This window comes from Phasianus colchicus, chromosome 6 (genome assembly GCF_987193195.1).
Source record: "Phasianus colchicus chromosome 6, bPhaCol1.hap1.1, whole genome shotgun sequence".
Classification (NCBI taxonomy): domain Eukaryota; kingdom Metazoa; phylum Chordata; class Aves; order Galliformes; family Phasianidae; genus Phasianus; species Phasianus colchicus.
Window position 1 is genome coordinate 50,219,105 of NC_143441.1, and position 27,841 is coordinate 50,246,945.

Sequence of the window (27,841 nt, forward strand, 5' to 3'; positions counted from 1 at the left end):
GAGTGGGGTGTGTGGTTTTTCTCTACCAGCTTTTAAATCGGGATCCATTGTTTTCCTAAAAGCATTCTGGATTTCAGCTGAGCTGGGAAATCCTCTCCTAGCACTCAAGAAAACTAGCACCACATTTCCTGGGGACTGATAAATGCTGAGATTGTCAGCTTTCAAGTAAAGCAGGAAAGATGGGTCAATGCCCTTGAAAGTCAAGAAGCCTGCTGCTATCCCAGCAGTTGGCTTAGCCCTGTGGGAAGGAGTAGGGTTGTTGTATCTCTCACAGATCCACTTCTTCTAAATTACTAAGGACAAAAGTGGTTGTTGCTCCATGGCAATCATGAGCCGGGCTCTCTGTTTAACTTTCTGACAAAGTGCTGTACTGAGGTATTAAGGATTTATGTTGTCTTGGAGCGTGAAATGATTCATAACCAGCCACTGGAGCAAGAGGGTTAAGGCAAAATAACAGAATGCTATTTCTTCTCCTCATCTCCCTTGCACATTAAGGCTCAAGGACATGCAGAGGAATGAGTGATGAACTGAATATCATTATCTTTTACAACAATAGGCAAGTGCATAAGATTTTGGTGTGGAGCTTTGGGACACTGTGACTGATGCCAGAAACACTCTGGGGGTGTTGGCTGACAGCTGAGCCAGCAGCATGCTCAGGTGGCCAAGAAGGCCAGCAGCATGCTGGCTTGTGTCAGCAATAGCACAGCCAGCAGGAGCAGGTGATCATCCCTCTGTTCTGGCACTGGTGAGGCTGTACCTCAGTGCTGTGTTTGGTGTTGAGCCCCTCACTACAAGAGAACATTGAGGCCTTTGAGTGTGTCCAGAGAAGAGCAGAGGAGCTGTGAAGGGTCTGGAGCACAAGTCTGATGGGTTGGACTTTGTGATCTTAAAGGTCTTTTCCAACCTTAATGATTACATGATTCTATGTATGATCATTTCATCACTAATGGGAAATCATTGCCTGTTGGATTTCTTTGCTTTTCCATCCAGGTTAGACAGGAGGCTGTGGAATTCATCTGCCCTGGTTGGTACGTCCCAAAGATAAAGGTGAAGATCAGGGTCTCAGTTGCTTTAAACTGCCTTGGACACAAATAAATATCTTTACAGGATGATTGATCTTGTGTTAAGAAATATATTTAATGCAGATCTGATAAATCATCCTGTGCACCCGCGCTTCTCCTGTTAAATACAGAGCTTGGTGTTGACCATCTATTTCTGAGGGCTGTGATCACCTGAAGTAAGAGCCAGAGGCCAGACAGGGTAAACAGAGATTTACACTGAGGCATACAAATTATCCCTTCAGAAGAGGTGAATCTCATCCTTTGGAATGAAAGAGTGAAATTCTCATCCCATACCAGAAGTTTGGAGCCACCTTACTATCATGTGAGGATTCTTTATAATGAGGATTGCTGTGTAAAAATATCCATTCCCATAAGATAACATCAAGAATTGGATTGCACTCTCTTCCATGAGAACATCAAAGTAATCCTCTTACAAAAGCTCAGTACATGTCATGGCATCAGCTGAGCCCATTAACTGATGGGCCCATGCTCTTAGGGTAGATGAATTACCATATAAAACATCACGTAAAACCTGCACAGGGTAAGGTATGCAATGAAAGTAGCTTAAAGATTTTCTTTGAGATAAGAATGGGTGCAGAAATCTTAATTGCAACTCAGTTGAATAGTGATAACCCGATCACAAATAATAAATAAATAGTGATCACTTTTTAATCTGAGTCCTTAAGACGAAGCAACTGGGGGACTCATTAAGCTTGGATGTGATTGAGAATATGTTGTTATGCTGTTCTTCTGCCAAGCAGAATACTGACTAGAATCCTTGAATGTTTGTTAATCCTGTGCTTTAATGATGCTGCTATCAAACAATATGAACAAAATAATATGAAGCCTCATTCTTTCATGCTGTCCTTTTCCAGGATTTCAGTTTTCATTTCAACATTTCAAGAAGGCTGAGAAGCCTTTGGAAATGCAACCTAAGTCAATTACTGTCTTAATGTCTGTCTGATGCTTAATTAGCTCAAAGCAATCTGCCTGAGATATATCAGGTCCAGAAGGATACCCAGTATAAAGGTACAGGGAAAGTACTGGATATCCACTATAAAGCTTGAAGCAGTGACATCACTCATGTCAAACTACACGAGGCAAAAGAATCATAGAATCATAGAATGGCCTGGGTTGAAAAGGACCACAATGATCATCCAGTTCCAACCCCCTGCTGTGTGCAGGGTCACCAACCAGCAGCCCAGGCTGCCCAGAGCCACATCCAGCCTGGCCTTGAATGCCTGCAGGGATGGGGCATCCACAGCCTCCTTGGGCAACCTGTTCCAGTGCCTCACCACCCTCTGTGTGAAAAACTTCCTCCCAATATCCAACCTAAACCTCCTCTTTCTTAGTTTAAAACCATTCCCCCTTGTCCTATCACAATCCACCCTCGTAAAGAAGAGACAACCTGTGCTACAAAACATAGTGGGGTCATTTCAATCCTCTCCATTGCAGATGCAGAAGAAAGAGGAGTGAGGATACAGGGAAGAAGGAAGAGGAGAAGGTGAATACGGATGCAGAAGAAAGAGGAATGAGTATAGATAAAACAGCAGAAGACCAGTGCAGATGCAGGGTCTCTATGGGTCTCTTTACTGGGTCTCTGAGTCTCTATGGGTCTCTTTATTAAAAAATAAATGATTCTGTGATAATCACCATCCTCCATTCAGTGCAAATTTAAAACACAGGCTTTCTCTTTTCTAGTAACAAGCTCTGGATTGCTTTGCTTTTCATCTTCTAAAAATTATTTCCCCATCTGTTTTTGTTTTCCTCCTGTCCAGTTACCTGACTTCAGCCACCTGTTTTTGAAGCAACAACGATGTTCTGAATTAGGAAGTCTGTTCTGGTCCTGCACACTGTGTTTTCTGACCACTGTGATGATTCAAGCTGACAATGCATCAAACCATTTTTCATTGCTTTTGTCACCTTGGTCATGCAAAATGTAGATTTTCAAGAAGGAAATGTGTATTTTGTGGTCCTTTATGAAATGCATATTTTAAAGTCAACCTTTTGTGAGCTGTGATGGCAAAGGAAATGTAGTTATTGATATGTTTTCTTTCTTCAGCAAATACTAAAAAAGTCTGATTGGGAAAATAACAGACTATCTCAAGCTAGAAGGGACTCATAAGGATCACTGAGTGCAGCTCCTAATAACGAGGAACTCTGAGACTCGACCTTTTCTCGATTTTTTGCCATATTTCCATTAAACTTGACAGGGGTCAACGTCCTCCTAATATCCTTATCTATTCAGGCTGGAGGAGCTGAGAAGTGGCTTCAAACAACTGAAATCACCTGAAAAACATCATCTGAAGCACCGAGCAAATGCTAAATACCTAATTTGCACCATAAACAATTAGGTGCCCGTGGTGAAATGACGACTGTGTGTTCACTCCCGTTGGCTTGAATTACAATGCTTTGTTTCTTAACTGAAGAGAGCTAAGAGTATACACAAAGGTCTGAAGGGAGCTATTCTGGCTTAAACCAAATATCCACGTGGCCAAGTTCTTTTATTCTTGGTCTCTTTCCTTTCTTAATGGAATTTAGCACATCAACAGCAACACTTCTCATTTAGCTGAGAAGTAAACTTAAAAAAGAAAAAAAGTAATAATAAAAATAAAACCAACTCAATTCTCTTAGGAATTAGGAAAGATAAATATATTCTCCGGAGACTGCTATCTTAGCAGACTCTATGGTCTGCTATCTTAGCAGAGCGACGACTGAGATCGAAACAATCTCATAAATTGGATGGAAATTGGCTGCAATACACAGTAAGTTTGTTCCCTTTGAAGCTGAAAAGATGTAGTCTGCCACTGAGGCATTTAATTAACGTTTAGCAAAGTAGCCTGTGCTACTTTGAGTTAATGAGGCAGCCACTCCATTGTTAATAATGCAAGCGATTAATGCAGATGTATTCCATGGCAAGCTAACTGCCGCATTCTTATTTAAATGCTTTTGAGAATGCCGCTCACTATCTGATTGATGATGTTTTAAGGGAAGAGGGGGTGGTAAAGCTGTTCAAGTCCAGTTTGGAGCTGGGATGAAAGACGCCCCATCCCTGCAGGCATTCAAGGCCAGGCTGGATGTGGCTCTGGGCAGCCTGGGCTGCTGGTTGGTGACCCTGCACATAGCAGGGGGGGTTGAAACGAGATGATCATTGTGGTCCTTTTCAACCCAGGCCATTCTATGATTCTATGTTTTCTCCGGATCCCTTTAGCCCTGTATTCTACCCTATGGCAGTTCTTTCAAGGAAACCCTCGTACTCCAATTAACGTATGAATTAATTAGTTAGCAAAGCTAAGAATCAATGAACAAGGAGATCTAGACTTCAGACGGAATAGTTGTATCAGTGTAACTCCAAGAAAATCACATCCAGCTCTGCAAAACGCCCTGAGGAGATGCTGACAGCACTGCTGAGAGGGGCTGGGGCTGCTCCAACGTTTGCCCAGCCATCAGGTTTAACTGCAAGTCTGCACGCGATGTTTCCCTGGTGTCTGGAAATGAGGGCCTGTCTGCACCATTAGATCACATCAGCTGACCTCTCCGTATGTCGCAAGTTATTATGTTTAATTACTGCCTGAGTGCAATAATGCATGTTGGACTGAATCCTACTTTTCTCTGGGGGGAGCTGTTAAAGTTGGAGAGCGTGGCAACGCTTAGTCACCTTCCCTGCCACTTTTATTTCACTAATTCTTATTTGAATTGACTTCAGTTTAATTTCCGGACTCTGCTCTTGCTTTATCCAGGAGACTAAAATAGTTTTTTAATGCCTTTATTCCTTCTGAAGTCCTTCAGTGTTGTGAGTGGCCTCTTGATCTTCCTGACCAGCCAAACTCAGTGCTTAGAGATGCTCTTGTTAGAAGATCCTTCTCCAGGTGTGAGAGGTTTGGCTTCTTTCTTTCTTGCACACTCTTGTTTTTTCAGCATTACCAGAGTTGCATGGACCTTCCCAGGACAGCAGTCAGAGGTGCAAACACCTTCCTACCTCTTGCTGATTACTGTTCATGCATTCAGGTAACTCTTTACTGCAGTATCACCCTGAACTTTTTGCATTGCTCTTGTAATAATTATCAAATTTTACTAATCCAGCCACTGGAGCCTTTTTATTCTGTAGATAAGATATATATAGATAGATATAGATACAGATATTCCTTGCTGTTCATGGACTTCTGTCTATATTAATTCATTACTCCCTGCATAGCTCCTTCCACTTCTTTTTCCGAGATATATTGGCAAGGATGACAGCTTTAACAGCAGCTGGTTTGTATTTATTTTGAGATCATGGGTGAAAAATATGGGTTAGAGTTGGACATTTCACCAGAACGAGTGTTTCCTTGCAAAATTTTGCTCTGTCAAAGGAATGTGGGGGGGATGCAAGCTACTCATCACCAGGAACTCCATGGAACATCCCTGTAGATCAGCAGGGTGCCCAGAGCAGATGGGGATGAAGGCCATCTCATCCTTCTGTAGACATCTGAAACACTTGTTTTTTCATCTGGTTGCTCTGGATGCCTACTCTGAAATTGTCTCTTGATAGGTGAGATGAATCCTAGCAGTTAAATTCCCATTAGATGTTTTAATTGGCAGTCTGAGTTGTTAATTAACACAAGCCCTAATTAGATAAAGCTGCTGATTGCTTATAGTTTCTGTATCTTTTTTGAGGTCCTTTACGCAATAGTTCCTGAGGGTAAGGTTGATCTTTCTCTAACAATTTCCCTACCACACCATCTTGAAGACCTGGAGCAGGGTTGGGATTTACCACTGCATGAGTGAGACATGTGGGACTGAACCATCCCCACTGCCACCATTCAAGGAGCAGCCAACGCTGCAGCTACGTGAGGCAAGGTCTAAGGATGATTCTTTTGTCCATTAAGGCAAAATACCTCTTTTCAAGCTTTTATTCAAATCACAGTCAATCAGCAGGGCTTGTCTTTTCTGCCAAACTAGAGGTAACAACAAAACCTGGGGTCCCAATACTCACATCTAATCTTGTGGCTTGGACAGATAAAAAAGAGATTGGTATCTAATCTCTGCTTGCAGATTTGTCTACTGCCAGACCCTGTAGAATCATTAAGAGTGGAAAAGACCTCTAAGATCACCAAATTCAACTCCCACCGTGCCCACTGACCACATCTCTCAGTGCCACATCTCCACTGTTCACAAACACCTCCAAGGACAGTAACCTCACCACCACTCTGGGCCACCTGTACCAATGCATTACCAGTCTTTTGGAGCAGAATTTTTTCCTAATATCCAACTTCATGCAGTCCTATGGACACACAGATTAATTGCAAGAAACATACAGCTGTTATGTCTATTCAGTTACACCTGCTGAGAATGGGTGGGCTGTTATTTGTCTCATTCTGGGAATGTACAAAATCTTTATTAATCGTAAGCCTGGTGCTCGTGTGATTTTTCATGAGATGCTGGCTTTTGCCTCTTCACTGGGTAGAGAAAATGCCCAGTGGGGGCTTTGAGCATGAAACTGCACATGAAGAGCAAATGGGAATTAGAATTGTGATGGTCTGTTGAAATAACAATGGTAATAAAACATCAGGATTTGAAGGGCTAATCAAGTGGTAAATGGAGTTTGCCCAGGAAGAAGCAAATCGACCTTTGACTTCCAGCTCCATAAAGCACACACAAGTGATACTTGGCTGATGTAGATCTCACCTTGTGCACTGTGCACTGCAGCAGTACAGCCTCTTTCAGTCCCAATCTGTGTACACAAGTACATATCAATGTGTACAACAGAAGATGAAATGAACAGTGTTGCATAAAACAAGAACAGTACAGGAGTCAATCTCTGGAGGACCCTTGCAACCCCTACAATTCTGTGATTCTGTGATTTATCATCAAGACAGAATATCTACTTGTTAGTCATTGGAGTATATAAAAAGTGGCCTTTCCTTTGTAAGAGGCTGAATTTCTCTTAAGCACTCCCTTTTTGTGTCTGGCTTTAGCTACACATGCTACTGCATCATAAAGTTTGGGACTTGGGCCACTTTGTAGGCACACGTGCACTACAGCTCTAAAACAGTAAGAAATGTTTCACACACAGGTTTTCCATGTGACAACTTGGGCTGAGGGTAATAAAACTGTTGTCCCATGTAAGAGCCACTTCTTACCCCAAGTAGTTTTCTGTGGTAGGGATAGTACTGTCTCTTTGCATCCACCTCTACCACAGCACCTTGATGAGTGTTTCTCATACCCTGTGCTGCTAGAGATGAAGCATTTGTAGATAAATGGCTAAAAAAGCACCATCTGAAGCATCTCTGAGCTAAATTGTCTTTGCCTTGCTGGAAGTTTTGCACATTAATGGAAACATCTGGACAGTTTTGCTATCCAAAAAGTAATAGTTATTTAATGGTGTAAATCTTTTGCCTGGCATTTGTACTTCAACAGCCAGAGCAAGCTGGTAAATAAAACCTCTAATGCTTCAAATTAAACTGTGTCCTATTAATTGCATTCAAGATGTTTAACAGCTTTGTTGATGCTTGTTAAATAATACTTCATTACAGGGGGGATGTGTTTCTTCATGAGCCTGCCTTGTGCTCTTACACTATTTTATATTCCTCTTGGACCATTGGCAGGTTCAGGGCAAATATGTCCAAGTAAGAAAAGCTTTGCATTTTGTACTTCCATCAATGCTCCTGATGGTAGACCAGCTTCTTTAAGTCTACATGTTGGAGGAGGATTGACTCATGGTTAGGGCTATCTGTTAACGTTTGACTGGCGTTAGAATGGGATAGAATGGGTAAGAATGGGATAGAATGGGTAAGAATGGGATAGAATGGGTAAGAATGGGATAGGTAGCACCCTTGGTAGGACACAAAGGTGGGGGAAAACATATGGGCACTGAACCTCCAACTTCTGCAGTCAGCTTCTGATTTAGCCCACTGTTTTGTCAGGTAAGACTTCTTTCCTAGTAACAGTAGACTTGCTGTGGATTTTAACTGGGATGTTCTTACCACGTGGTAGGCTGATTGTTGAGCTTCCTTCCAACCTGAACCATTGTATGTGTAGTGATCAAACCTGTTTCCATGGCACCAGAGCTGTTCTGGTGCTACTGAACCAGTAGCACTGAATAATATCAATTAATTAAGATCTTCCTACTCATGGTGAATAATATCAATTAATTAACATCTTCCTACTCATGGGCACAAAGTGGTCTAATGTGCAGTGCCAGCTTAGCTTAGCAGCTCCTTGGCATGATAAATAAGTGCAATCCAAAACCAGCTTGGTCTTGAGCTGAGCACAAGGCATGAATCTAGAATGCTGCAGCTGAGTGCAAGGCTCAAGATCATGATTCCACAAACCTAGAATGTGGCAGTGGGATGAACTGACAGCCCTGCTGCTGTCCCACCCCATATGGAAATCTCCTGCCAATCCCACCTTCTCCTTTACTTTTGTCATTCAACGGAGCAGAGTCAAAAAAAAAGAATGATAAAAGATCCTCTCCCTGCCTGTGGTATCTCAAATACTGTGGTACAGATGAAGATGGACTCTGTAGGAGCATCCCATGTCCTCTCTGGAGGGCAGGTGCCAACAAACCTGGGACTGGTACATAAATAACATACATAAACATGGTGATCAGCTGATCTGGGGGCTTAACACCAAAGTAAAATAAACAGTCTACAGGCTTGTGGTTGATGGTTGTTACTATGCCCTATAGAAGGAAAGGGTGAGCCAATGGAGAACACACTGGGCAGGCTGATGGGATAGATAAGGGCCATCTACTTCATCACAGCATCCTGTTTGGCAAAAGATAATCCTGGTGGTGCTCGGCTATTGATCTTCATGGATGAAACAGACTATGCAAGAGATTCTGACTCAATCCCATTATATCAGAGAGATAGCATTGGGCCTCAGTTCCCTATTTATACCTTTCACAAAGAAATTTTGCGACACAGCAGCTAGATGACAATATTCCTGAGTAAATCAAGTCCTCCTGGCAGTGAATCCCAACTCAGTTGTGCACAGTTGTCTTATCAAAGCCCCTTTGAGAAGCAGACCACGTGCCACTGCTGTCTTTGCTAGATGCCCTGGTTTGACAGTAGTCTCCATTCTTATCAACCAGCACTCAGTTGCGCTGGGTGTGATGAGGCAGCCCTGATAAGGATTTCAGGGCACACCCTCAGGAGACTGCTGAACATAATGGTCTTGCTCTTCCTGATTAAAACATCCAAAGAAGAAGGTTTCCTTTAACCAAAGGCTGGTTGCACATAAATCTTGAGGGCAGAGAACAGCAGTGAGTTGACTGCTCTGCACATTAACCGTTAACTTTTTCTTCCTTCCAGATTTTTCTGTAGTGAGGGCTTACTTTAAAAATAAGCTTTCATGTGCCTTCACCTGTTGCAGTGAAAAAAAACAAAAAGCATTCCTGATATTTTAGTAAACGAATAAGAATTATAGAATTATGCAGTGATTGAACAACGCATCCATCATTTCAGTGAGCATGGTGGTGATAGGCTGATGGTTGGGTCATCTTAGTGATTTTTCCCAACCTTAATGATTCAGTGATTCTATCTTTGAGAGTTACACCTGCAGCATCACCTGGATGTTGTTCTGTCTCTGCCACAAAGTCACACTTTCTGCTGTGGGCTGCTGTAGTCTCATACTTTTTGTTTGCAAGTTTTTCTCTCGTGACTTGTATCCTACCACAGGACAGAAGAAAAGGAAAGGAAAAAGATGGAGAGGGACTGGGCTGACAGGAGGAACTGGAAGGTGGTTTCTTGAAGCATCTGAACAAGCTGGCTATCAGGAGAGGCAGGAAAGCCTCTTACTAACAGGTATGCAAATACTTTGGCTCTTCTAGTCTTAAGCAATAGAGTTAACTAGCTCACAACGCTCTCAAAAATCGTACTATGACTCAGAAGATGTCAGTAAGCTTGCTCTTTTCAGTGGTGCGTGTTAAGTATATAAGAAAGTGCCTACTCCTTTCATTACATAAGGAAATGTAAAAGGTTTGGGGTTTGGCCATTTTGCTGCCTTTTCTTATGTGATGATGCCATCTTGTGGAAGTCGCTAAGAGCAAGAGTTGGAAGCAGTGTTGTTACTCAGCAGGAGCAGGCTTGTGGGGTGGGAGAACGTGGAGTACTGCCATAGTCACCTGGTGGGCATCAGGGCTGCTGCCGTGGAGAAGATCTGCTCTGGTCCTAAGGATGTAGGTACCCTTAGTGCTGTATTTGTCAGGGATTGTATCTTTCTGAAGTGTTCTCTTTTCACTTTAACCAAAAGGAATCCAGTCTGAGCGCTCCACAACTACCCAGATTAGGGTTGGTATGGATATTAACTTCAGACACATCTCAGATGATAAAGTAGGAACGCCCTTAATGCCCTAAAGCACTGATAATGAGGTGAGACTGTAAGCCAATGGGATCGTGCCCAGGCCCTGAAAAGCCCTGGGATGGATTCTATATTGTTCTTAGTGCTATGAGATCACTGTGCTCTCCTGTTCTGCCTGGGAAGGTGCTTCTGGGACCAGAAAAAGCTCTTCTCCAGCTCTCCTTCTATTGGAAAAGAGGTTTATTCTCTAGTTCTACACTGTAGAGGAAGCACTCAAGCTCACTCATACAAAAACCTGTGCCTGCTCTTGAGAGCTGCATCTTTACCAGTAAAGCTGGGGAACCACCACTGCTTTGGGGATCGTGAAGCAAAGGAAGAGGGACATGTTGCTGGAGCAAGATGCAAGAAATGGGTGAGAATTGCCTGTGGGATTCAGTTAATGTAGTGTGGTTAAATTTGAACTTGCCCTGTTTTGATTTGGATGACAGACATTAATGGTTGTTTTCTTCACCTAATGATTGCTGTCCTCATAAAGTTGGGAGAATGCATAGCTTAAGCTGGCACAGCTGCATTCAATCTACTCTGATCACTGAGGGAAGTGGATTCTCAAACAAAAAGCTTGAGCTAGAGGAGTGGTACCACGAACTGCATCCCTTCTGTGTTGTCACTTAATCTTTTCATTGCTATGAGACTCAACAAGCCTAAACCATGCAATTTCCTTGGAAATACCTTCCCACTTCTCTAGTAATGTGCATCCATAGCAATCTGACATATTGGATGTGTGCTTCTTCCTACAAAGGTTTTTAAGTAATGAGTGAAAACTTAGTTGCTTTTTTTTTTTAACTGTAAGTGGTGCATCATTTGACTTGTGTGTTGTTTCTAGTAACCCTAAGTAACATGGGATATATAAGCCAATTTTCTAACAAAGTAATCAAACCTAAAAATGTAAATTTCCTTACAATGTGATGTGCCTAAACCAAAGAAAACAACCTTCCACAAGTATACTTGTGTTCTTAGTTTCCTGCTATTAATTTGGATGTGTTTTTCACCTGGTGCCTGGAGTCACCAGGATTAAATACTTGGCCATGTTTACTTTCCTCTATAGAAGTTTTTGAGCTTGTTTGCCAAGGGTGTTGTGGTATGTGATGAATTAGGCTAAGCATCATTGATTGAAAACAGGTAGCCTGTAGGAGTACTTATCCTGTAGACTCTGGGTACAGGGTGTGGTGCTCATCCTGATAGGGAAAACAAAAGAGAGGAAAATGCTAGTTGCTTTAAAATTGTCTCTGGTTTAAGCCCTATGGGAACATAATAGGAAGGTTGTTGGGAAAGGACTGCAACAGACTACCTACAGTAGCCAAAGAGGAGGCTGTGACAACAACAGAAGATCTAGGTGTGCCTAAGCCCATGTGGCTGTGGAGGTGATGTCATCTCTGGAATGGGTAAGGACTTGAAGCGATATCTGAGCTGATGGGATTTACCTCCAGGGATGAGGGACAGGCTCTGAAGGTCTGCTCATCCAGACCTAAAGCAGATCCAAGGGAGTTATGGATGAGGCAGTGTAACTTCATTTCACAGAATGGTTGAGCTTGGAAGGAATCTCTGGAGGACATCTAGTCCAAATCCTTGCTCAAGCAGGGCTACTTAGAGCAGGTTGCCCAGGACCATTTCCTTCCCTGGCTAAAAGAATTAGTTAAATGCTTCACAAATGCCTAGAGAGTAACAGGAAGATGGGAAACAGAAATGGGTCTATCAAGTGTGACTTATATTCAATTGATCCATTTTGGTGTGATTTTGTTAGCTCGAGAAGAGAGCAGAAGATCCTTCCTTTGAACTTTGATGGTTATAGCCTTGTCCAAAGTGATATTCTCTTAAGCAAGCTTATTATGGTAGTTTGCAGGCACAAACTAGCTTAAATAATGTTCCCAGAAGGTGAATTGTGAGGTAATGAAGCTGGATGAAAACATTCAAGTGGAAAATCTGCTGTAGTCAAATAGATCCTCAAAGTATCTTAGGAGAGCTCTTGATCCCATTGCAGTCACTGGATGTGAACCAGTGGCATCTTGATGACTGGATTCCAAAGGACTTTTTTGGGTCTTGAAAGCCTTGCTAAAATCAAGTGAGGAGTCTTGGCACCCAGAATAACAGCCAGGTACCCTAATGACAGATCTGTTTGTGCCCACAGACCTCTTCTGTGGAGCCAGGAGTTGGACTCAGTGATCCTTATGGGTCTCTTCCAACTTGGGATATTCTATGATTCTATATATGGCCTGTATGGGTTGTGTGATAGGGCAGGACTTTTGTCAAGTAATGGTGACAGTGCAAGACTGTGGCTGTAAGACGCATCTGAGCCTGAATGTGGTACTGCAGCTGACAGTGTCCCATCTATGGAGCAATCCCATAGTCTCTATTCTGCTCTGGGATGCCACCAGCTGGGATCAATGCATTATAGGGTGGAGCTATTGTGGCCAATCTGTGGTTCCTTCAAAGACTCCATCTGCCCCTCTTTTCTACTCAATAAAAAACCCCAGTGATGCCACTGAAGGCACCAAAGAGCCTCAGTCTGAGGCTTCTGTGGCCACTGGGTCTGTAGTCCTTCTTGGATTTGGTCAGGCACAGATCCTACTGGAGGTGGAGCTGTGGTTGGTGCAAGGCAGAGAATTACGACTTACTGACTGCCAGGACAAAGATGGCAAAGATACCAATCACCTGCCAGAGGCGCAGCCCCCAGATCACCACCGTCTCCGAAGTGACAGGATCCGGTTTCTTTTTTGGGGGTTCTGTGGTGGCCTGGGAAAGAAAGATGGGGAAGAAAAAAAAAAAAAAAGAAACGTGGTTTAGGATTTGCAAGGATCACTGAATGGCCTCTGAAGGCCATTTAGTCCAACTGCCCTACAGTGAAGAGGGAAGCTAGATCAGGTTTCCCAGGGCCTTATCCAGTCTCATCTGGAAAGTCTCCAAGGATGGGGCATCAACCACATCTCTGGGCAACCTGTTCCAGTGCCTCACCACCCTCACTGTAAAAGATTTTTTTCCTTATATCTAAATGAAGATCATCTAGGTGAAAAAGGAAACAGCAAAAGAGCTAAATGTCAAGGCATAAAAGGAGCTGGCTGTTCCCCCCAACATAGGGAGTGCAACGCAAACACCAAGGCAGGCTTTTCATCAGCAAGACCCCCATCCCACCACCTATGAACAAAAGCTGTGGGACAGGTTTGGGATGGCAGCTGGGTTGAGGAGAGAACTAAGGCAACCGGATGAACCTGTAGAGATGGAGCAAATCCATGGCCAGGCACAGACAAGGGCCAAGAAACTAGAGCAGAAGGTTAAAGCAGCTCCCATGAGTTGTAGCTCAGCCCTTGTGCTCTTTCTCACTTGGCCCCAGCATCTCTAGGTGTGAGATGCTCTCAAAGCCTGGAGAGTATCTTGCTCCTGAGCCCTGGAGAAACACTGCAGAACTATTGCCAGATCAGACAGGACAGATGCCATAGAGCTCAATGCTGACCTTTGAGTTTGGTTGCTTCTTTTAATTTTCTTCCCATCGTGCAACACTTTGGTAAGAGCTGCCTGCAGAAGTGGAATCTGCTTGTCTCAAACTGGAGTCCTGGCACTGGAAGCTATAGGGTCTTTATCCTTTATGCACATTCCCTTCTTGACCCCATGCCAGTCACTTTTCCTCTGCTCTTGAAACTCCCACTGACTGCAGGGAGAGATCTACCTGCTGTAGCTGCTATGGGGCATATTATTTGTCCAAGGGGCAGCAGGGCTGCAAGAAAGGACTTGAATTTATTTTATCTCCAGTCTTCCTACCATGGAGTTTCTCCAAGCTTATACCTCAGTGTGAGTTGGTGTCTGTGCTCTGAATGTCTGCACAATGAAGTGCTCTCTTTGAAGAAGAGAAGGCTCTGGGGACACCTCTTTGAAGTCTTCCAGTATTTGAAGGGAGCATATAAACAGGAGGGGGAACGACTGTTTACATGGGTTGATAGTGATAGAACAAGGGGGAATGGTTTTAAACTAAGATGAGGAGATTTAGGTTAGATATTAGGAGGAAATTTTTCACTCAGAATGTGATAATGCACTGGAACAGGTTGCCCAGAAAGGTTATGGATGCCCCATCCCTGGAGATATTCAAGGCCAGGCTTGAAAAAATGTACGTCTGGCTCCCTGCAGTGCCCTTCCCTTCTCACCCCACTGTTAAAACACAGCTGTAATGGATATTAGAAGCTGGAGCTGCTCTCCAATTACTCGCCTATTTGTGCAGTACAAATCATAATTTAGATTATTTCTAATGAAGGATGCTTCCCGTTGAGTCTGGAGTGCTTTGGCTCCCAGGGGATCCTATTCAGAGTCCATTTGTGGTGGTAGGACTGCTGCATGAGCCTTTCTTTTTTTCTTTTTTTCTTTTTTTTTTCCAAGGTGCCTTAGTTACTCAGCACTGCATGGCTTTAGTGCTGGGGCTGGACATGGAGCATTTAATGCTCAAAACTTGGAATTGCTGCAGCTAAATGAAGGGAAAAAGAATATCTGACCAGAGTGGTGTGGTCTTGTAGGGATATCTGAAACAAAAGGTAAGAATCTGTGACAGTCACTGCTGAAAGACGCTGCATCTATTTTCAACTATAGGAATTCTTCAGAGTTTTTGCAAACCTTTTAGGATACCCTTTGGGTAGCCTTAACCTGAATCAAAGATGTTTGTTTTATGTGAAGCACTCGGTGTGACTTTGCCCTCTCAGGAATCATAGCTCTCTAAAGGATGGGTCTGCCAGACTTGTTTCTGATGGGCAGCTGAGAAAGGGAGACAGATGTAGAGAGGAAAGCTGTTGGGCGAAGGAAACTGTGGGCTGCAGTTGTTCCAAGGGAGGTTCAGGGTTGATATTAGGAAAAATGTATTCTCAAAGAGTGGTAATGCAGTGGCACAGGCTGCCCAGGGAGGTGGTGGAGTCACCATCCCTGTTTGAGGCCAGGGAGATGTGGCACGTGGGGACATCCTCCTTTAACTGCTGCACCATATATGCAGAAAACATCAGAGGTGGAACGTAGAGTAGGCAATATTTTGATAATTAAAGGCTCTTCAGTTGCAGTAATGCAGGAAGAACAAACTGCTGGATGAGTGAACAGATGTGTGACTTTTTGTAGGTGAGATAGAGATGTAAGTACACAAAGATGCATGGTCTTACCATCCGTAGCAGGAAGATTTGTGGCTGAAGCATTATGGCCAATTGTGGATATATTTGTGGACAAGGAAAAGTGTGTCTTTAAATGAGACTGAACTTGCTTTGCAGGGAAGAAGACAAAGCAAAGTTGAAGATCTCTGCTACTTTCCTTGGTTTCACAAAAGCCCTTGATGTAAACCAACACATAAAGTAGCAGAATACTTTAGACAAAAGTTCAAGGGGAAAGAGCATAAAGCAAGACTACTGCTGAGTCCTGACCATTCATGCAGATGTTTAATCACATTCTTTGTGTTCTTAGAATATGCATTGAGGGCTGAAATATGCAATGAAATTACTGAAGCACAGTGATCAAGCTACTGCAGCTTAATAAATCGTTGCTCATTTGTAGCTATGTGCATGCAATGGGAGTCAGTGACAGAGGGCTGAGTCTGCATTGCTACACCTCTTAACTGAAAAAGCTTTCCAAACTCATGAGTGGATGGAAAGATGCAGTGCTGGCCCACTCTTAAACCTCTTAGCTTTTGGAGATTGCAAAACAGTAAGCAAGAGGGAAAAAAAAAACATCTTAATGAAAATAATTTTTAGTAGCTGTAGGAAAGTGGAGCTGTTGACTTGTACTTGACAGTAAGTGTTAAGATCTGGAGTTACTGGTACGTGCTTGACAATAAATGCCAAGATAAGAGTGATTGGATCAGAAGGTGTTAGGAGCATAGAAGATGCAGAGAAAAGCAGCATTAGCAATACTCAAGTAATAATGGAACAAGGACAGGTTTGGTGGGCAAGTAGATGAGCAGATATATATTAAAAAGATTATGTAAATGTTGGAGGTTGATTATGTAAATGTTGGAGGTTGATTATGTAAATGTTGGAGGTTAGCCTCACTGCAGTGTTCCTGCCACATGGGTAGCTGGGTGCTGTCTCCAGGAATATGGAAAATGTTGGGAACGCAGGAGGAAAAATAATTGAGCAGGAAGGAGTAAATGAAAGGTTATAAAGCTCTGTGCTAATAGAGTGCATAATCATGTTATAGCAAAAAGTATCTTATGGATTAGTGAAGTAGCATAAGCTTAAATGTAAAGAAGGTGATGAAAGCCTTAGTGAATATCCTATGTAATCTTTATGGAAGATCTGCTGCTCCAGAGAGAACAGATGAAAAACAGGCAGCGTACAGCAAAGAGCCTAAAATAAGATTAGACTGCCATACTGAGAAAAGTGAAATCAACTCCAACCCAGCACCAATTAGAATATTAAGCCCAAAGACAGACTGCTGTTTTGGGTCTTCCTGGCAGGACAGTAGAATAACTCCTTAGAGTCTGACCTTATTGACTATGTCTCCCATGAAAACTGAGGCACTCGAGTCACTTGTTGATCACAGAATCAGAACAGCTTGGATTGGAAAGGACCTTAAAGATCATCCATTTCCAACCTCCTGCCATGGGCAGGTTGCCACTACCAGGTCATGCTGCTCAGGGCCCCAACCAACCTGCCCTTGAGCACCTCCAGGGATGGGGAAGCCACAACCTCTCTGGGCAGCAGTGCCAGCACCTCACCATCTTCTGAGTAAAGAATTTCTTCCTAACTTCTAACTTAAATTTCTCCTCTTTTGATTTAAAGCCGTTCACCCTTGTCCTATTGCTATCTGCCCATGTAAAAATTTGCTCCCTCTCCTGCTTGTAAGCTTTCTTCAAAGTACTGGAAGGCCACAATGAGGTCTCCCAATAGATGCCATTAGCTATGTATATTTCTGTCTTATCCTTCAGTCTAGGTCTCTCTCTCTGAAGTAAATGCCTCTGCCTTTAATAATGTGCAGTACAAATAATTAAGTTTAAGCTGACTGTTCTTGAGTTACTTTATGGTTAAGAGAAAGTGGCACTTACATGGTTATTCAATTTCAGTGTCAAATTCCAAAATGCCCAATTTGGATCAGGTAAATGCCACCCTTGGCTTTCAGTTTTTTTTTTTTTTTTTTTTTCAGAGGTCCCCAACCTCTGAAGGCACAAGATGTGATTGTGGTTATCCATTCCAAACCCTCCTGAATACCATGGCCCCATGTTTCATGGAGGCCAGGAAGGTGACACCTGATCCAACTCTTTAAAAGGGTAGATAATAGCAAGACAATGGGAAATGGTTTTAAGTTGAAGAAGGGAAGATGTAGGTTAGATATCAGGGGAAAATTCTTTACTATGAGAGTGGTGAGGTGCTGGAACAGCTGCCCAGAGAGGCTGTGGATGTCCCTTCCATCCCTGGAGGTGTTCAAAGCCAGGTTGGATGGGGCCCTGGGCAGCCTGGTCTGGTATTAAATGTGGAAGTTGGTGGCCCTGCATGTGGTGGGTGAGGTTGGAGCTTGATGGTCTTTGAGGTCCCTTCCAACCCAAGCCATTCTATGATCCCTTTGTGTCTTAGAAGAGAGGACCTCTGCACTGTGTGCAAGCATTGCTTTTACAGCTCCTCCAAGTGCCCAGCAAAGGTGAGGAGGAGGCAGAAACCACTCCATGAGAAGCAGGAGCTGAGCTGACATTGGGCTCTTGGGGCTGTAAAACATCTACGAACCCCCAGAGCACTAAATCATTTCCAGGCATGTTGCACATTTAGGTCAGAACAGTTTGACACTGATTCTTCTAACAAGAAAATTTTCCAGTTTGCTTCGTTTCTGATTCATTTCAAGCAGAGAAACTGTCAGTGGTGATTGGAGCTGAGGCAGGGTAAGGAACCAGAAAAGGTATCAGCTCCTGTGGGAAGGAGATAGCTGCTGGAGACAGGAGCTCTACTTGCTTAATATGTTTGGTGTATTTAGGGTTGGGGATAAAAAAGATATTGACTATGATGATTTGACAGTGATGGCTGATAAATCTGGTATTTGCCATTAGATCACAGTGTAGGTTTGCTGTTGCCCTGGTTGTGAGGCTTGCTTGCAGCTCTTGTGCTGGCTGAAGGACCTCTCTCGTGGTCTCAACCCTCCAGCCTCCCTCATTCCCTTCTGGAACTTTATTTTTTTTCATACCTGGCCCAATTCACAATCCTGGGAGCAGCAATTTAAGATTGAAACCCAGATGCTTCTTTTCATCTGAGAATGGCAGCAATCACAGGACAATCTCTCTAGCATCACTGTAGCATTTAGGATTACTGTTAGCAGAGAGCATGCATTGATTCATGTGTGCCCTACCTCTGCAAGTAACTAGGCTGGTCTGAGAGCACGTCTGTTTTTTCCTGAAGTACACGTTTCGAGATCTGGGAAGGCTCAGTAACTTTGCACCCTATGTGGCCTCCATCCCTCTCTCAGAGCCTCTCTTCTCTAAGGTGGCTATGAGAAAAAATTTTCTGGAAAAAAAAAAACTTTGTAATTCTCTATAATGTTTTTATTTCAGCTGGCCTGAAATACTTGCATCTTCTTTAAAGATGCATTTCTTAAAGCTAATGCTCTTAACTCATCATCTGTGCCTCCTGTGCATGCCTTCCTGTACTATCATTTTTCTTACTTGTGCTTCCGTGGTAAGCTTTTAAATTAAAGCTATGCATTCACATGGGAAATCAACCTCAGGAGTCCACTCTGTAATTTTTACCTATCTTTATTTCAACTATAATCACACCTCTGAGCATTTATAGGTATTGCATACAGTCCCATCCATCACATTCATTTGTAGGCTACAACTGAGGGATACTGTCCCTCAAGTCCAACAATACATGGCTATGTACAATATAAACTGAAGCTATTAATGAATATCTTTGCCCTACTATTGAATCTGTGCTACATCTTTTGCATGGAGTCCAAGCTAGAACGTAGGGAGACCAGAAACATCATTATTATTCTTGCTTTATTAATAAAAAGAATGGGCAACAAATTTCTTCTGAGAAAGAGTGGTAATGCACTGGCACAGGCTGTCCAGGGAGGTGGTGGGGTCACCTGGAGGTGTTCAAGAAATGTGGAGATGTGGCACTGAAGGATGTGGTCAGTGGGCACGGTGGGGGTTGGTTTGGGGTTGGACTTAGTGATCATAGGATGGCTTAGGGGTCCTTAAAGATCATCTAGATCCAACCCCACTGCCGTAGGTGGGGCTGACGTGATCTTAGTGGTCTTTTCCAACCTTAATGGTTATTATATGATTCTGTGATTCCATGATTCTAGTATGATGAAGCTTCTGGAGACTTTTTTACATGACTTCCTAGAGATGGAGTTTTCCCTTTTGTTTAAGAAGCTGCAGAAAAACCCAGAGACTTGTTTAGTACCTGATAACTTCTGAGCTTGTGAACGCAGTTTACATGTGGGGTATGAGAGTCATCCGGATAAAGCTACATGAGTGTTTGTCTTCACCAATCTGTACAGCTACAGCTGAAGTTGGACAAGATGTTCTTGGAGAAGAGCCCCCAGCTCTGGCTGAAGCACTGGCACCTTATAGGGATGCTCCTAGGGCACTGTCTGTGCAGATCCAGGACAGCCCATTTAGTTAATTTCAAATGTACCTTGTCCAAAAGCAGTTTGCAAAACTTAACTTTTGCCTTGGATATACGTAGATAAAATATCAATGACAGAGAAAAGCTTTTTGTCAGTGCAATTAGATTGGGTAATCAGAGGCTCTCATTGCCTCCTCTCTCTCTCTCAGTGGAATATGCACACAGTTATGCACATTAAGAAACACTTGGACATCACTAACCAAGAGCATCTTGTTTCTTCATTTCACCTTATTGTGGGTTTGCTTGCTTTTCTTTTGGGCTCACTGATATGCTCTGATGTCTGCTCCCTTTGACCTTCTCTCTGTTTGCTTCAACAGGCTAGCTTAGCACAAATTGAATTATTCACAATAACTACATTGTGTAATTATTTGAAGTAAAAAAAAAAATAAAAAATCCTTGCAGAGCTTTAGAGCTGCCTGTAATTCATCTGCCTTTAGTCTGATTGAGCTGTACATGTCCCTGTTTGCTGCAGGGATTGGATTATGTGGCCTTTAAGAGTCCCTTCTAACTCAAATGGTTCTGTGATTCTATGAAATACAGAATCTGGCTGTTCATCTAATCCCATTTTTGGCTATCTGGTAATTAACCTGCTGAGCAGCTTGAGTTCCTAGATGAGATTTGCTCTCTCCAACATGATATAATGAAAATGTTTCCAAGAGTCTGGTATAAGTAAAACAGATCAGAAAGTCAGACCTGTTTTATAGCCATCTGCCTAATTTTGACATTTATCCTTGCTCTGCTTTGGCATGAAGACAAATCCTGGAAAGTGTGTGTCTGTGAAATATCTATTTTCAAACAGAAAGCATCAGGCTGCTTATTCAGGTGGTTGTCTGGATGCTGGAAATGGCAAGAAAGGTTTAAATAGATATCTCTTTTTGGTGGGGTGGAAACTGGGTCTGCACAGTGACTCGGCTTCAGTGAAGCATACTTTGTCAAATGTGCACCGTAAGAGAAAGTTCTGCCTGGCTTGTCACCTTGAGATCTGCTGTAGGTGAACAGATTGGGAAAATGCCTATAGCAGTGTGTGTGCATTTTCCAAACGAGCTTTCAGGTTCTGGTTTGGCTTGCTGGGGGTGTGTTATACCATGGTCAGATAGGATGAGTTTGGTAGAGCCATTTGAAAATACCATATTAAGTAACTTTAGATTGAGATGGAGATGAGGCAGAAGATGGGGCGGGGATATGAACTCAGCACAGCTTTTGTTGCTTCTGATGCATTTGGTGGTAAACTGTTAAAATGTGCAGGCTGAAGGCTGCAGAGATTGGATCCAGCTTGATGTGAGGCCGGGTGAGAAGCAGAACAGGTAGGGATGCTAAAATCTAACATGATGAAACTATATTTTCTTCTTCTAGCCCATTAGAGCTCTTAAAGCAGACATGGCTGCATCAGCATGGCCATTTGAACAGCATAACCAAAATGAGGAATGTGAGCAAAGTGAGTTCTGCTGTAAGGACATGCTGATAATGCTCTTCAGCACCAGGGCACTGGGGCTCTGACCTCAGACCTTCCTCTAACATGGCTCAGCCTTGTAGTTAGGAAAAGCAATCAAGAAGTTGAAAACATCTCCAAAATTTTTGGCAGCTGTAATTTTGGGGGCTCTTTTGCACTCTGACAGCATCTATAACTTAATTGCTGGTACTTTCATCTGCTCTTCGCTCTTGTTTAGTCCTAGACTTGCAGGATGGCCAAATGAGCTGTGGGTGAGAAGAATCACCTCCAGTGCTAACATTTTGGTTGGAAATGAGGGAAGGTACAGGGACAAACATGTAGCACAACCACTTAACCTGGACAGGTGCCTCCATGGACAGGGTCAAACCTGGTCCTTCTTCCCTGAGTGCCTGACGTGGGGCACTTGTTGGACAGAACTGACAGAACTTGCTGGATAGGCAACATGGGGCTGGAAGAGCTGTACTGTGAGTTTCCATGCTGTTTCAATCCACCTTTGGGGATTAAAAGAGCACGGAGTCTCACCTGTGATCGATCATCATGCCCTGCCCAGGGAAATGGTGAAGTTATTTACCATCTCTGGAGGTGTTTAAGAACTGTGAAGATGTGGCACTGAGGGACACAGTCAGCATAATGGGATAGTTTGGGGTTGGATTAGATGATCATTGTGGTCTTTTCCATCCCTAATGATTCCATGATTCTATGATCACCAGCTACTGGCACTTTAAAAGCAGTTCCTTTAGAGTGCTGGGCCTGAGGAAAGCAACAAGCACTACCTGAAGGAGCCTCTATCTCCTCGGAGCCACCTTAAATTCCCCGATTTCCACCCTTGTATGGAAAAAAACAGGATTCCTGGCCACCCCCAAGCCCCTAATCCACAAAGCAGGTTGTTCCTTACCTCAATCAACTGTGCCATGGCAGCTCTGGAGCACGACAAGAAGAGGGAAGAAGACCTCATCCAAAAGAGAGGATGCTGCAAGGGTGGATCCCACGCCATCTTCTCTGCCCGGAATAATCTCTGACTTGTTCTGTGCTGTAGCCCAAAGCAGGAGAGGTGATGAATAACCGAGCTGGCTGTCAGCAGCATGCAGCATTTACCAGATGAGTTGCATGCTGTCCCAGCCCTTCGTTACTGCCTTCCTGCTAACCCAGCAGCCACAGAGCCGACGCTGAAAGTCATTAATTAATTAGATTGGTGTCGCTTACAGAGTGCTCTGCTGCTTCTCCAGCTGGGCTTTGTAGAGAGGGATGCAGGGAGTGAAGTAGCAGTTGGAGCTCCTGCTGCTCCTCACAAGGAAAGCAGTCCACTCATTGAAACTGTGGCTTTTTTTCCTTCTTTACAGCTGCCTGACTGATTCCAGCTCTCCTGCTCTTGTTTTCTTTCCTGAGAGAAGTCTCTTCCCCTAATGAAATAGGGCTGTAAGCCAAGCTGATGCATCACCGGCATCATAGCAACCCTAAGCAAGACGAGTCCAGTGTTACTAGAGATAAGCATTTGATGTCTCTGGATTTTAAAAGCATCTTTCATCCCTGGAGGACCTTGGAGGGATGTGTTGCTGCACTTTGCAGCTTCATCTGATCTTTAAGTCTGGAGGGAGTGAATGGCAGCTGGGAAGAGCATCTGCATAGACTAGATATTAGGAAGAAATTTAGGCTAGATTATTAGGAAGAAATTATTTACTGTGAGGATGGTGAGACACTGAACAGGTTGCCCACTGAGGCTGTGGATGCCTCCTTCCTGGAAGCATTCAAGGCCAGGCTCGATGGGGCTGTGAGCAACATGGTCTAGAGGGAGGTGTCCTTGTCTATAGCAGGGGGTTGGAACTGGATGATTTTAAAGGTCTCTTCTGACCCAAACCATTCCATGATTCTATGCATGGTTGGAAGTAGGAGCTAAAGCTGAAAGGCTCAACGAATTTTTCTAGATGAGATGGGAAAGGAAAGCATGGATTTGAGGGAGTGTAGGACTCTCAGCTGTGCTGCCCTTCTGCCTTTGGCCGCAGACTAAAGAGGAGAAGGAGAGTGATTGGATGGAACGGGTTAAAATGCTTGGCTAAAGAAATCTGAACAGACCGAGCCCAGATGAACACACTGAGCATCTTCGCTTAGTAGGCATGGTGGTGATGGGTCAATGGATGGACTTCATGTTCTTGGTGGAGGTCTTTTCCAGCCTTTATGGTTCTATGAGTGGGCATGGTGGGAAGGGGGTTGATTGTTTGCCTTGATGATCTTAGAGGTCTCTTCTATCCTTAATGATTCTCCGAGTTTTATGAACTTTCCAGCTGTAATTTTCTTGTTTCAGAGGAACAATTGAGTATTAAACTAGGAATACATTTTTTTTCCCCATAGTTTTAGGAGATGGATTATCAAAGGTACTTTGAAGTGCAGTTACCAGAAAGCCACCAGGAAACACAAAACTGTTTAAAAATAACTCTCTTTTTTGAAATATGATCACAGAATGACTTGGGTTGGAAGGTGCAATACTCCAGATGATGCAGCCACTCAAGGCCTTGTATCAGTCCCGTCCTACTTTAATTTGGAATAACAAAAATTCCAAAATCTTTGGAGTCAACTGAGTTAACTGTATTCTCCTATACCCAAAGTAATTTGCTGTAGTATTCTTTGCTGGGAGAAATCAGGGGGGTTTTGGTAAGAAAACAAACAATGAGATCTGGGAGGCTGTGGTCACTTCTGCTACTGTATTGTAGCCCTATTTGAATTGAGCACAATTTCAGGAGAAATAGCTAAATAGGCAATTAATATTTTATAAGCTCAAATAGGTAGGCGAGCTTTAAGGCATTATTGATTAAATTATGAAGACTGGAGGAGAGTGGAAAAATGGTGGTGTGCCCATCACATTGGAGGAAGAGCAGTGGTTTGGTTCTCTGTTGCATTTGCACACTCTTACAGTGAATGCTCACTGAGGTGTTCCCACCCATGAGATGATGGAAAATTGTGTTCTCTGAAAATTGATGGAAGAATAGGGCATGGTTGAAAGGGGAGGCGGAATGCTGCATTATTGGCCTCGTCAACAACAGATGGTGGCAGCACTGAGGCAGAAAATTACGCATCTGTCACAAGTTGTACAGCTTCAGGTCCTCCCTGATCCTATGAAAATCCCATCTGGGGTTCTGAGATCCCAAACAATGGTTCACTGGATGAGGATTTCAATGGTTGCTGTAATTTTTAACCATTCTACCTTTCGTTGTTTTACCTTTCCTTCACTGGACTTCTAAATCCTTGTTTCTGGTGTTTTAATTCAGCTGAAACTGGCCAAGGGATAAAGGGAGATGCTGAATTTTTGTGTAATTCATTTAAAAAATGTGATGTTGGATAAAATTTTACTAGCTATCCTCCCTGTGGAAGGAGGAAGGGTGATATGAGGGTAATTCTTGCTTGATCTTGGCAGGCTAAGAGTTGGGCAAAGAAGAATCTCATGAGGTTCAGCAAGGACAAGTGTGGAGTCGTAGAAACATTAAGGCTGGAAAACCTCTAGTCCAAATGTCAGCCCAACCCCACCATTCCCACTGTCCATGTCTCTCAGTGTCTCATCTCCATGGTTCTTGTTCCTTGCTCTAGGGACAGTGACTCCACTGCTTTACTGGACAGCTTGTGCCCGGCCCTTTTCACTCCTTTTGAGAGGAAGTTTTTCCTAATATCCAACCTGAACCTCCTCTGGCACACCTTAAAGCCATTACATCTCATTCTGTCCTACGCCTGGAAAGGAATAACCATGTGCAGGTTGGGAGCTGAGCTGCTGGAAGGGAGCTCTGCAGAGGAGGACCTGGGTCCAGCTCTGGGCTCCCCAGTTCCAGGCAGACAGGGAACTGCTGGAGAAAGTCCACATGAACATGAGGAAGAACTTATTTACTGTGAGGTGTCAGAGCCCTGGAACAGGCTGCCCAGAGAGGTGGTAGAGTCTTCTTTTCTGGAGATATTCAAAACCTTCCTGGATGCTTTCATTGTGACCTGCTGTAGGAAACCTGCTTTAGCAGGGAGGTTGTTTTTTTTCCATAATGCACAGAGCAGGTTTGACTGTGAATTCCCTACTGCTGTGACATCAAATCGCTGCTGGGAATCCTTTGTACCAAGAGCCATGCAAAAATAGCACAAACAAATTTGATAGTGTTTTTACTTATTATTCAATATATGGGTCACTGAAGTTGAATGTCCCCTTCAGTTTTCAGGGGAAAAAAAAAAAAAAAAAAGCACTTCATATTTTTTTTTGCAGTCTCCAGACTTTTCAACGTCTTTGTTTTACCTTCTTCCTTTGAGACAACTTGGAAACACCTTCAGCAGGTCAGAGCAGAATCTCCTGTTGGGATTTTATATGTTGACCTACTAGCTCTTTGAGCACTGAGAGTTCCTCTCTCTTTCTTTTTATTACTTTTTAATAATTTTTATTCATGACAAGGAAACTCCCATGCAAGCGTTTACTTTTACTTAGGCCACCTGGCATCTCAAGGATGCTTTGCAGGTAGAAAAAGTGTTGCAAAACTTGCGAAATTAGCAATAGTGAGGAAGTGGGCTTTGCAAAGAGGGGAAATGATTGTCTTTTCCAACATACAATCCTACCAGACAGCTCATCAGATAAGGTTTGTAATAGTCCAGATTGCACATGCTTTCATGTACTCACTGGTTAGTAGATGACCACCAATCTTCAGTGAAACCACAGCTTCCTACTTATCACCTGTGTCTTTTGCATCCTTTTGAGAAATAAATATGGATCTTATTAGACATGGCATCTTGTTAATCAGGATGCTGGTGTTGCTGCACCGTAGTGTTGCTTTGGAGACTGTAGCAGCCCTGAACCATGCAATTTTTCTCTGTGTTGCAGTCAAGCCACTGCAAGTGGATGGAGATGTGGCTCCTGCTTCCTCATCTTCTTCTTCACCCTGGGGCTTCTTCACTGCCTGCCTGCTTTTGGGCTTATGGACGAAGAGCCGTGGGAGATTCAAGCTCAGGTATCCCAGGAAAACGCCCTATGCGTGTAAGCAGAAAGCAGGGCAGTGAGACTTCTTGCTTTTTTCTAGCTTTGATTTACCATGGAAATAGGGATTCTTAACAAGAGGTTTCTAATGCAAATGCATTTGCATTGGGCATCTGGCATGTTGTATTCATGCTCAATCACACATCATAAAATTGCTTGCATGCACTGTGGATGGAAGTCTGAGGAACTGGTTCTCCTCTCCTGCCTAAGAATGGGGATCATCCCTGCCCACCTCCCCCAAAGACCCCATGCTCTTGTGCATTGCTTCCAGGCTTTCTGTTCTCTCTTCCCAGAGCAGTGAGGTCCAAAGCCCACATGCTTTCTTGCTCTCTGTGCTCTCAGACTTCCAGGCAGAGCAGCCCGTGCTCCCAGTTCCTCATTGCTCTCCAACACAACCATGAGCAAAGAGAAGGCAGCCCTAGGGCAGGGGAGGAACAGAGCTTCTTAAATACCTTCTGCTGCAGTTTAATCCCCAGTGCATGGTCAAATGCGTTCCCCTTCATTCTTGCAGCTTCCCTGTGTGTGTTTGAAGGTTACCCTCTGTCCCTGAAGGCTGTGGCTAGAAAATCTCTTTTGCAGAAGTGCAGAGGCTGCAATCATTTCCACCCTGCTCCATCACAGCTTTCCTGCCCTGAGTAACACAGCAGGGTGACGAGCTTCCCCATAGGGAAACCAAGGAACAACCTCAATACCTACCAATGGAGAGCAGCAATCCCATTGCCCATCTGAAGCTGTCGTTTCTCTTTAAATTCCCTAAAAGCCATTCGAGGGTTGAGTTGCTTGCTGAAATGTTAATTGCTGAGACCTGCCAAGGGCTGGCAGCCCGCCAGGGGTTTCCATGTCTACCAAGAATGTTTTGCAGTGCGATTTGGGAGAGAAACATTACTTCCTTCTTTTTTTCTTTCTTTTTTTTTTTTTTTTTTTTTCCTCTCCACTTTTTTTCTTTTCCCTTCCTTTGAAAATGAGTAAATAAAGCAGCTGATAGAACGGGTGCTTTTTGTCGCTGGTTCTGCTTTCCACGCCTATGGCTGCGTGTCCCCAGATGACAGCTCAGCCCATGGTAAGAGGGAATAGGACAAGTGGAAATGGTTTCAAATGAAAAGAGGGGAGGTTTAGATTGGCTATAAGAAAAAAAAAAAAAAATTATAAGTACAGTGTAGCACTGGCACAGATTGCCCAGAATGGTGGTGGATGCCCCATCCCTGGAGACAGTCAAGGTTGGGCTGGATGGGGCTCTGAGCATCTGATGGAGCTGTGGGTGTCCCTGTTTGTTGCAGGGGGATTTGGACTAGTGAGCCTTTAAGGGGCCCTCACAACTCGAATGAACCTATGAAAGGAGCTTTATGCTCAGGTAGTGTTTGGGTGGGAGATGCTGTTGGGGTGGTGTCACGGGATAATGTGGTTGTATTGCCAAGGATTATTCTCTGTGCTGTGC

General features: G+C 43.6%; 2 protein-coding genes across 3 annotated transcripts in view; one reads left to right on the forward strand and one right to left on the reverse strand.

The window, feature by feature from the left end:
* TMIE (transmembrane inner ear) overlaps positions 1–23,171 on the reverse strand; it is a 30,069-nt gene extending 6,898 nt beyond the window's left edge. The window contains exons 1-2 of the mRNA XM_090143245.1: positions 22,315–23,171; positions 13,016–13,133 (exon numbers count right to left, since the gene is read on the reverse strand). Coding sequence (XP_089999371.1) covers positions 13,016–13,133; positions 22,315–22,503 — 307 coding nt within the window. The 5' untranslated portion in view covers positions 22,504–23,171. The remainder of the gene's footprint in view (positions 1–13,015; positions 13,134–22,314) is intronic.
* ALS2CL (ALS2 C-terminal like) overlaps positions 9,729–27,841 on the forward strand; it is a 62,455-nt gene continuing 44,342 nt past the window's right edge. The window contains exon 1 of one of the 2 annotated variants that reach the window (XM_090143241.1): positions 9,729–9,847. The gene's annotated coding sequence lies outside the window, so the exon portion shown is untranslated. Of the gene's footprint in view, positions 9,848–10,517; positions 10,756–27,841 lie in introns of those variants that run through there. The other variant, XM_031607863.2, reaches the window with a different exon arrangement.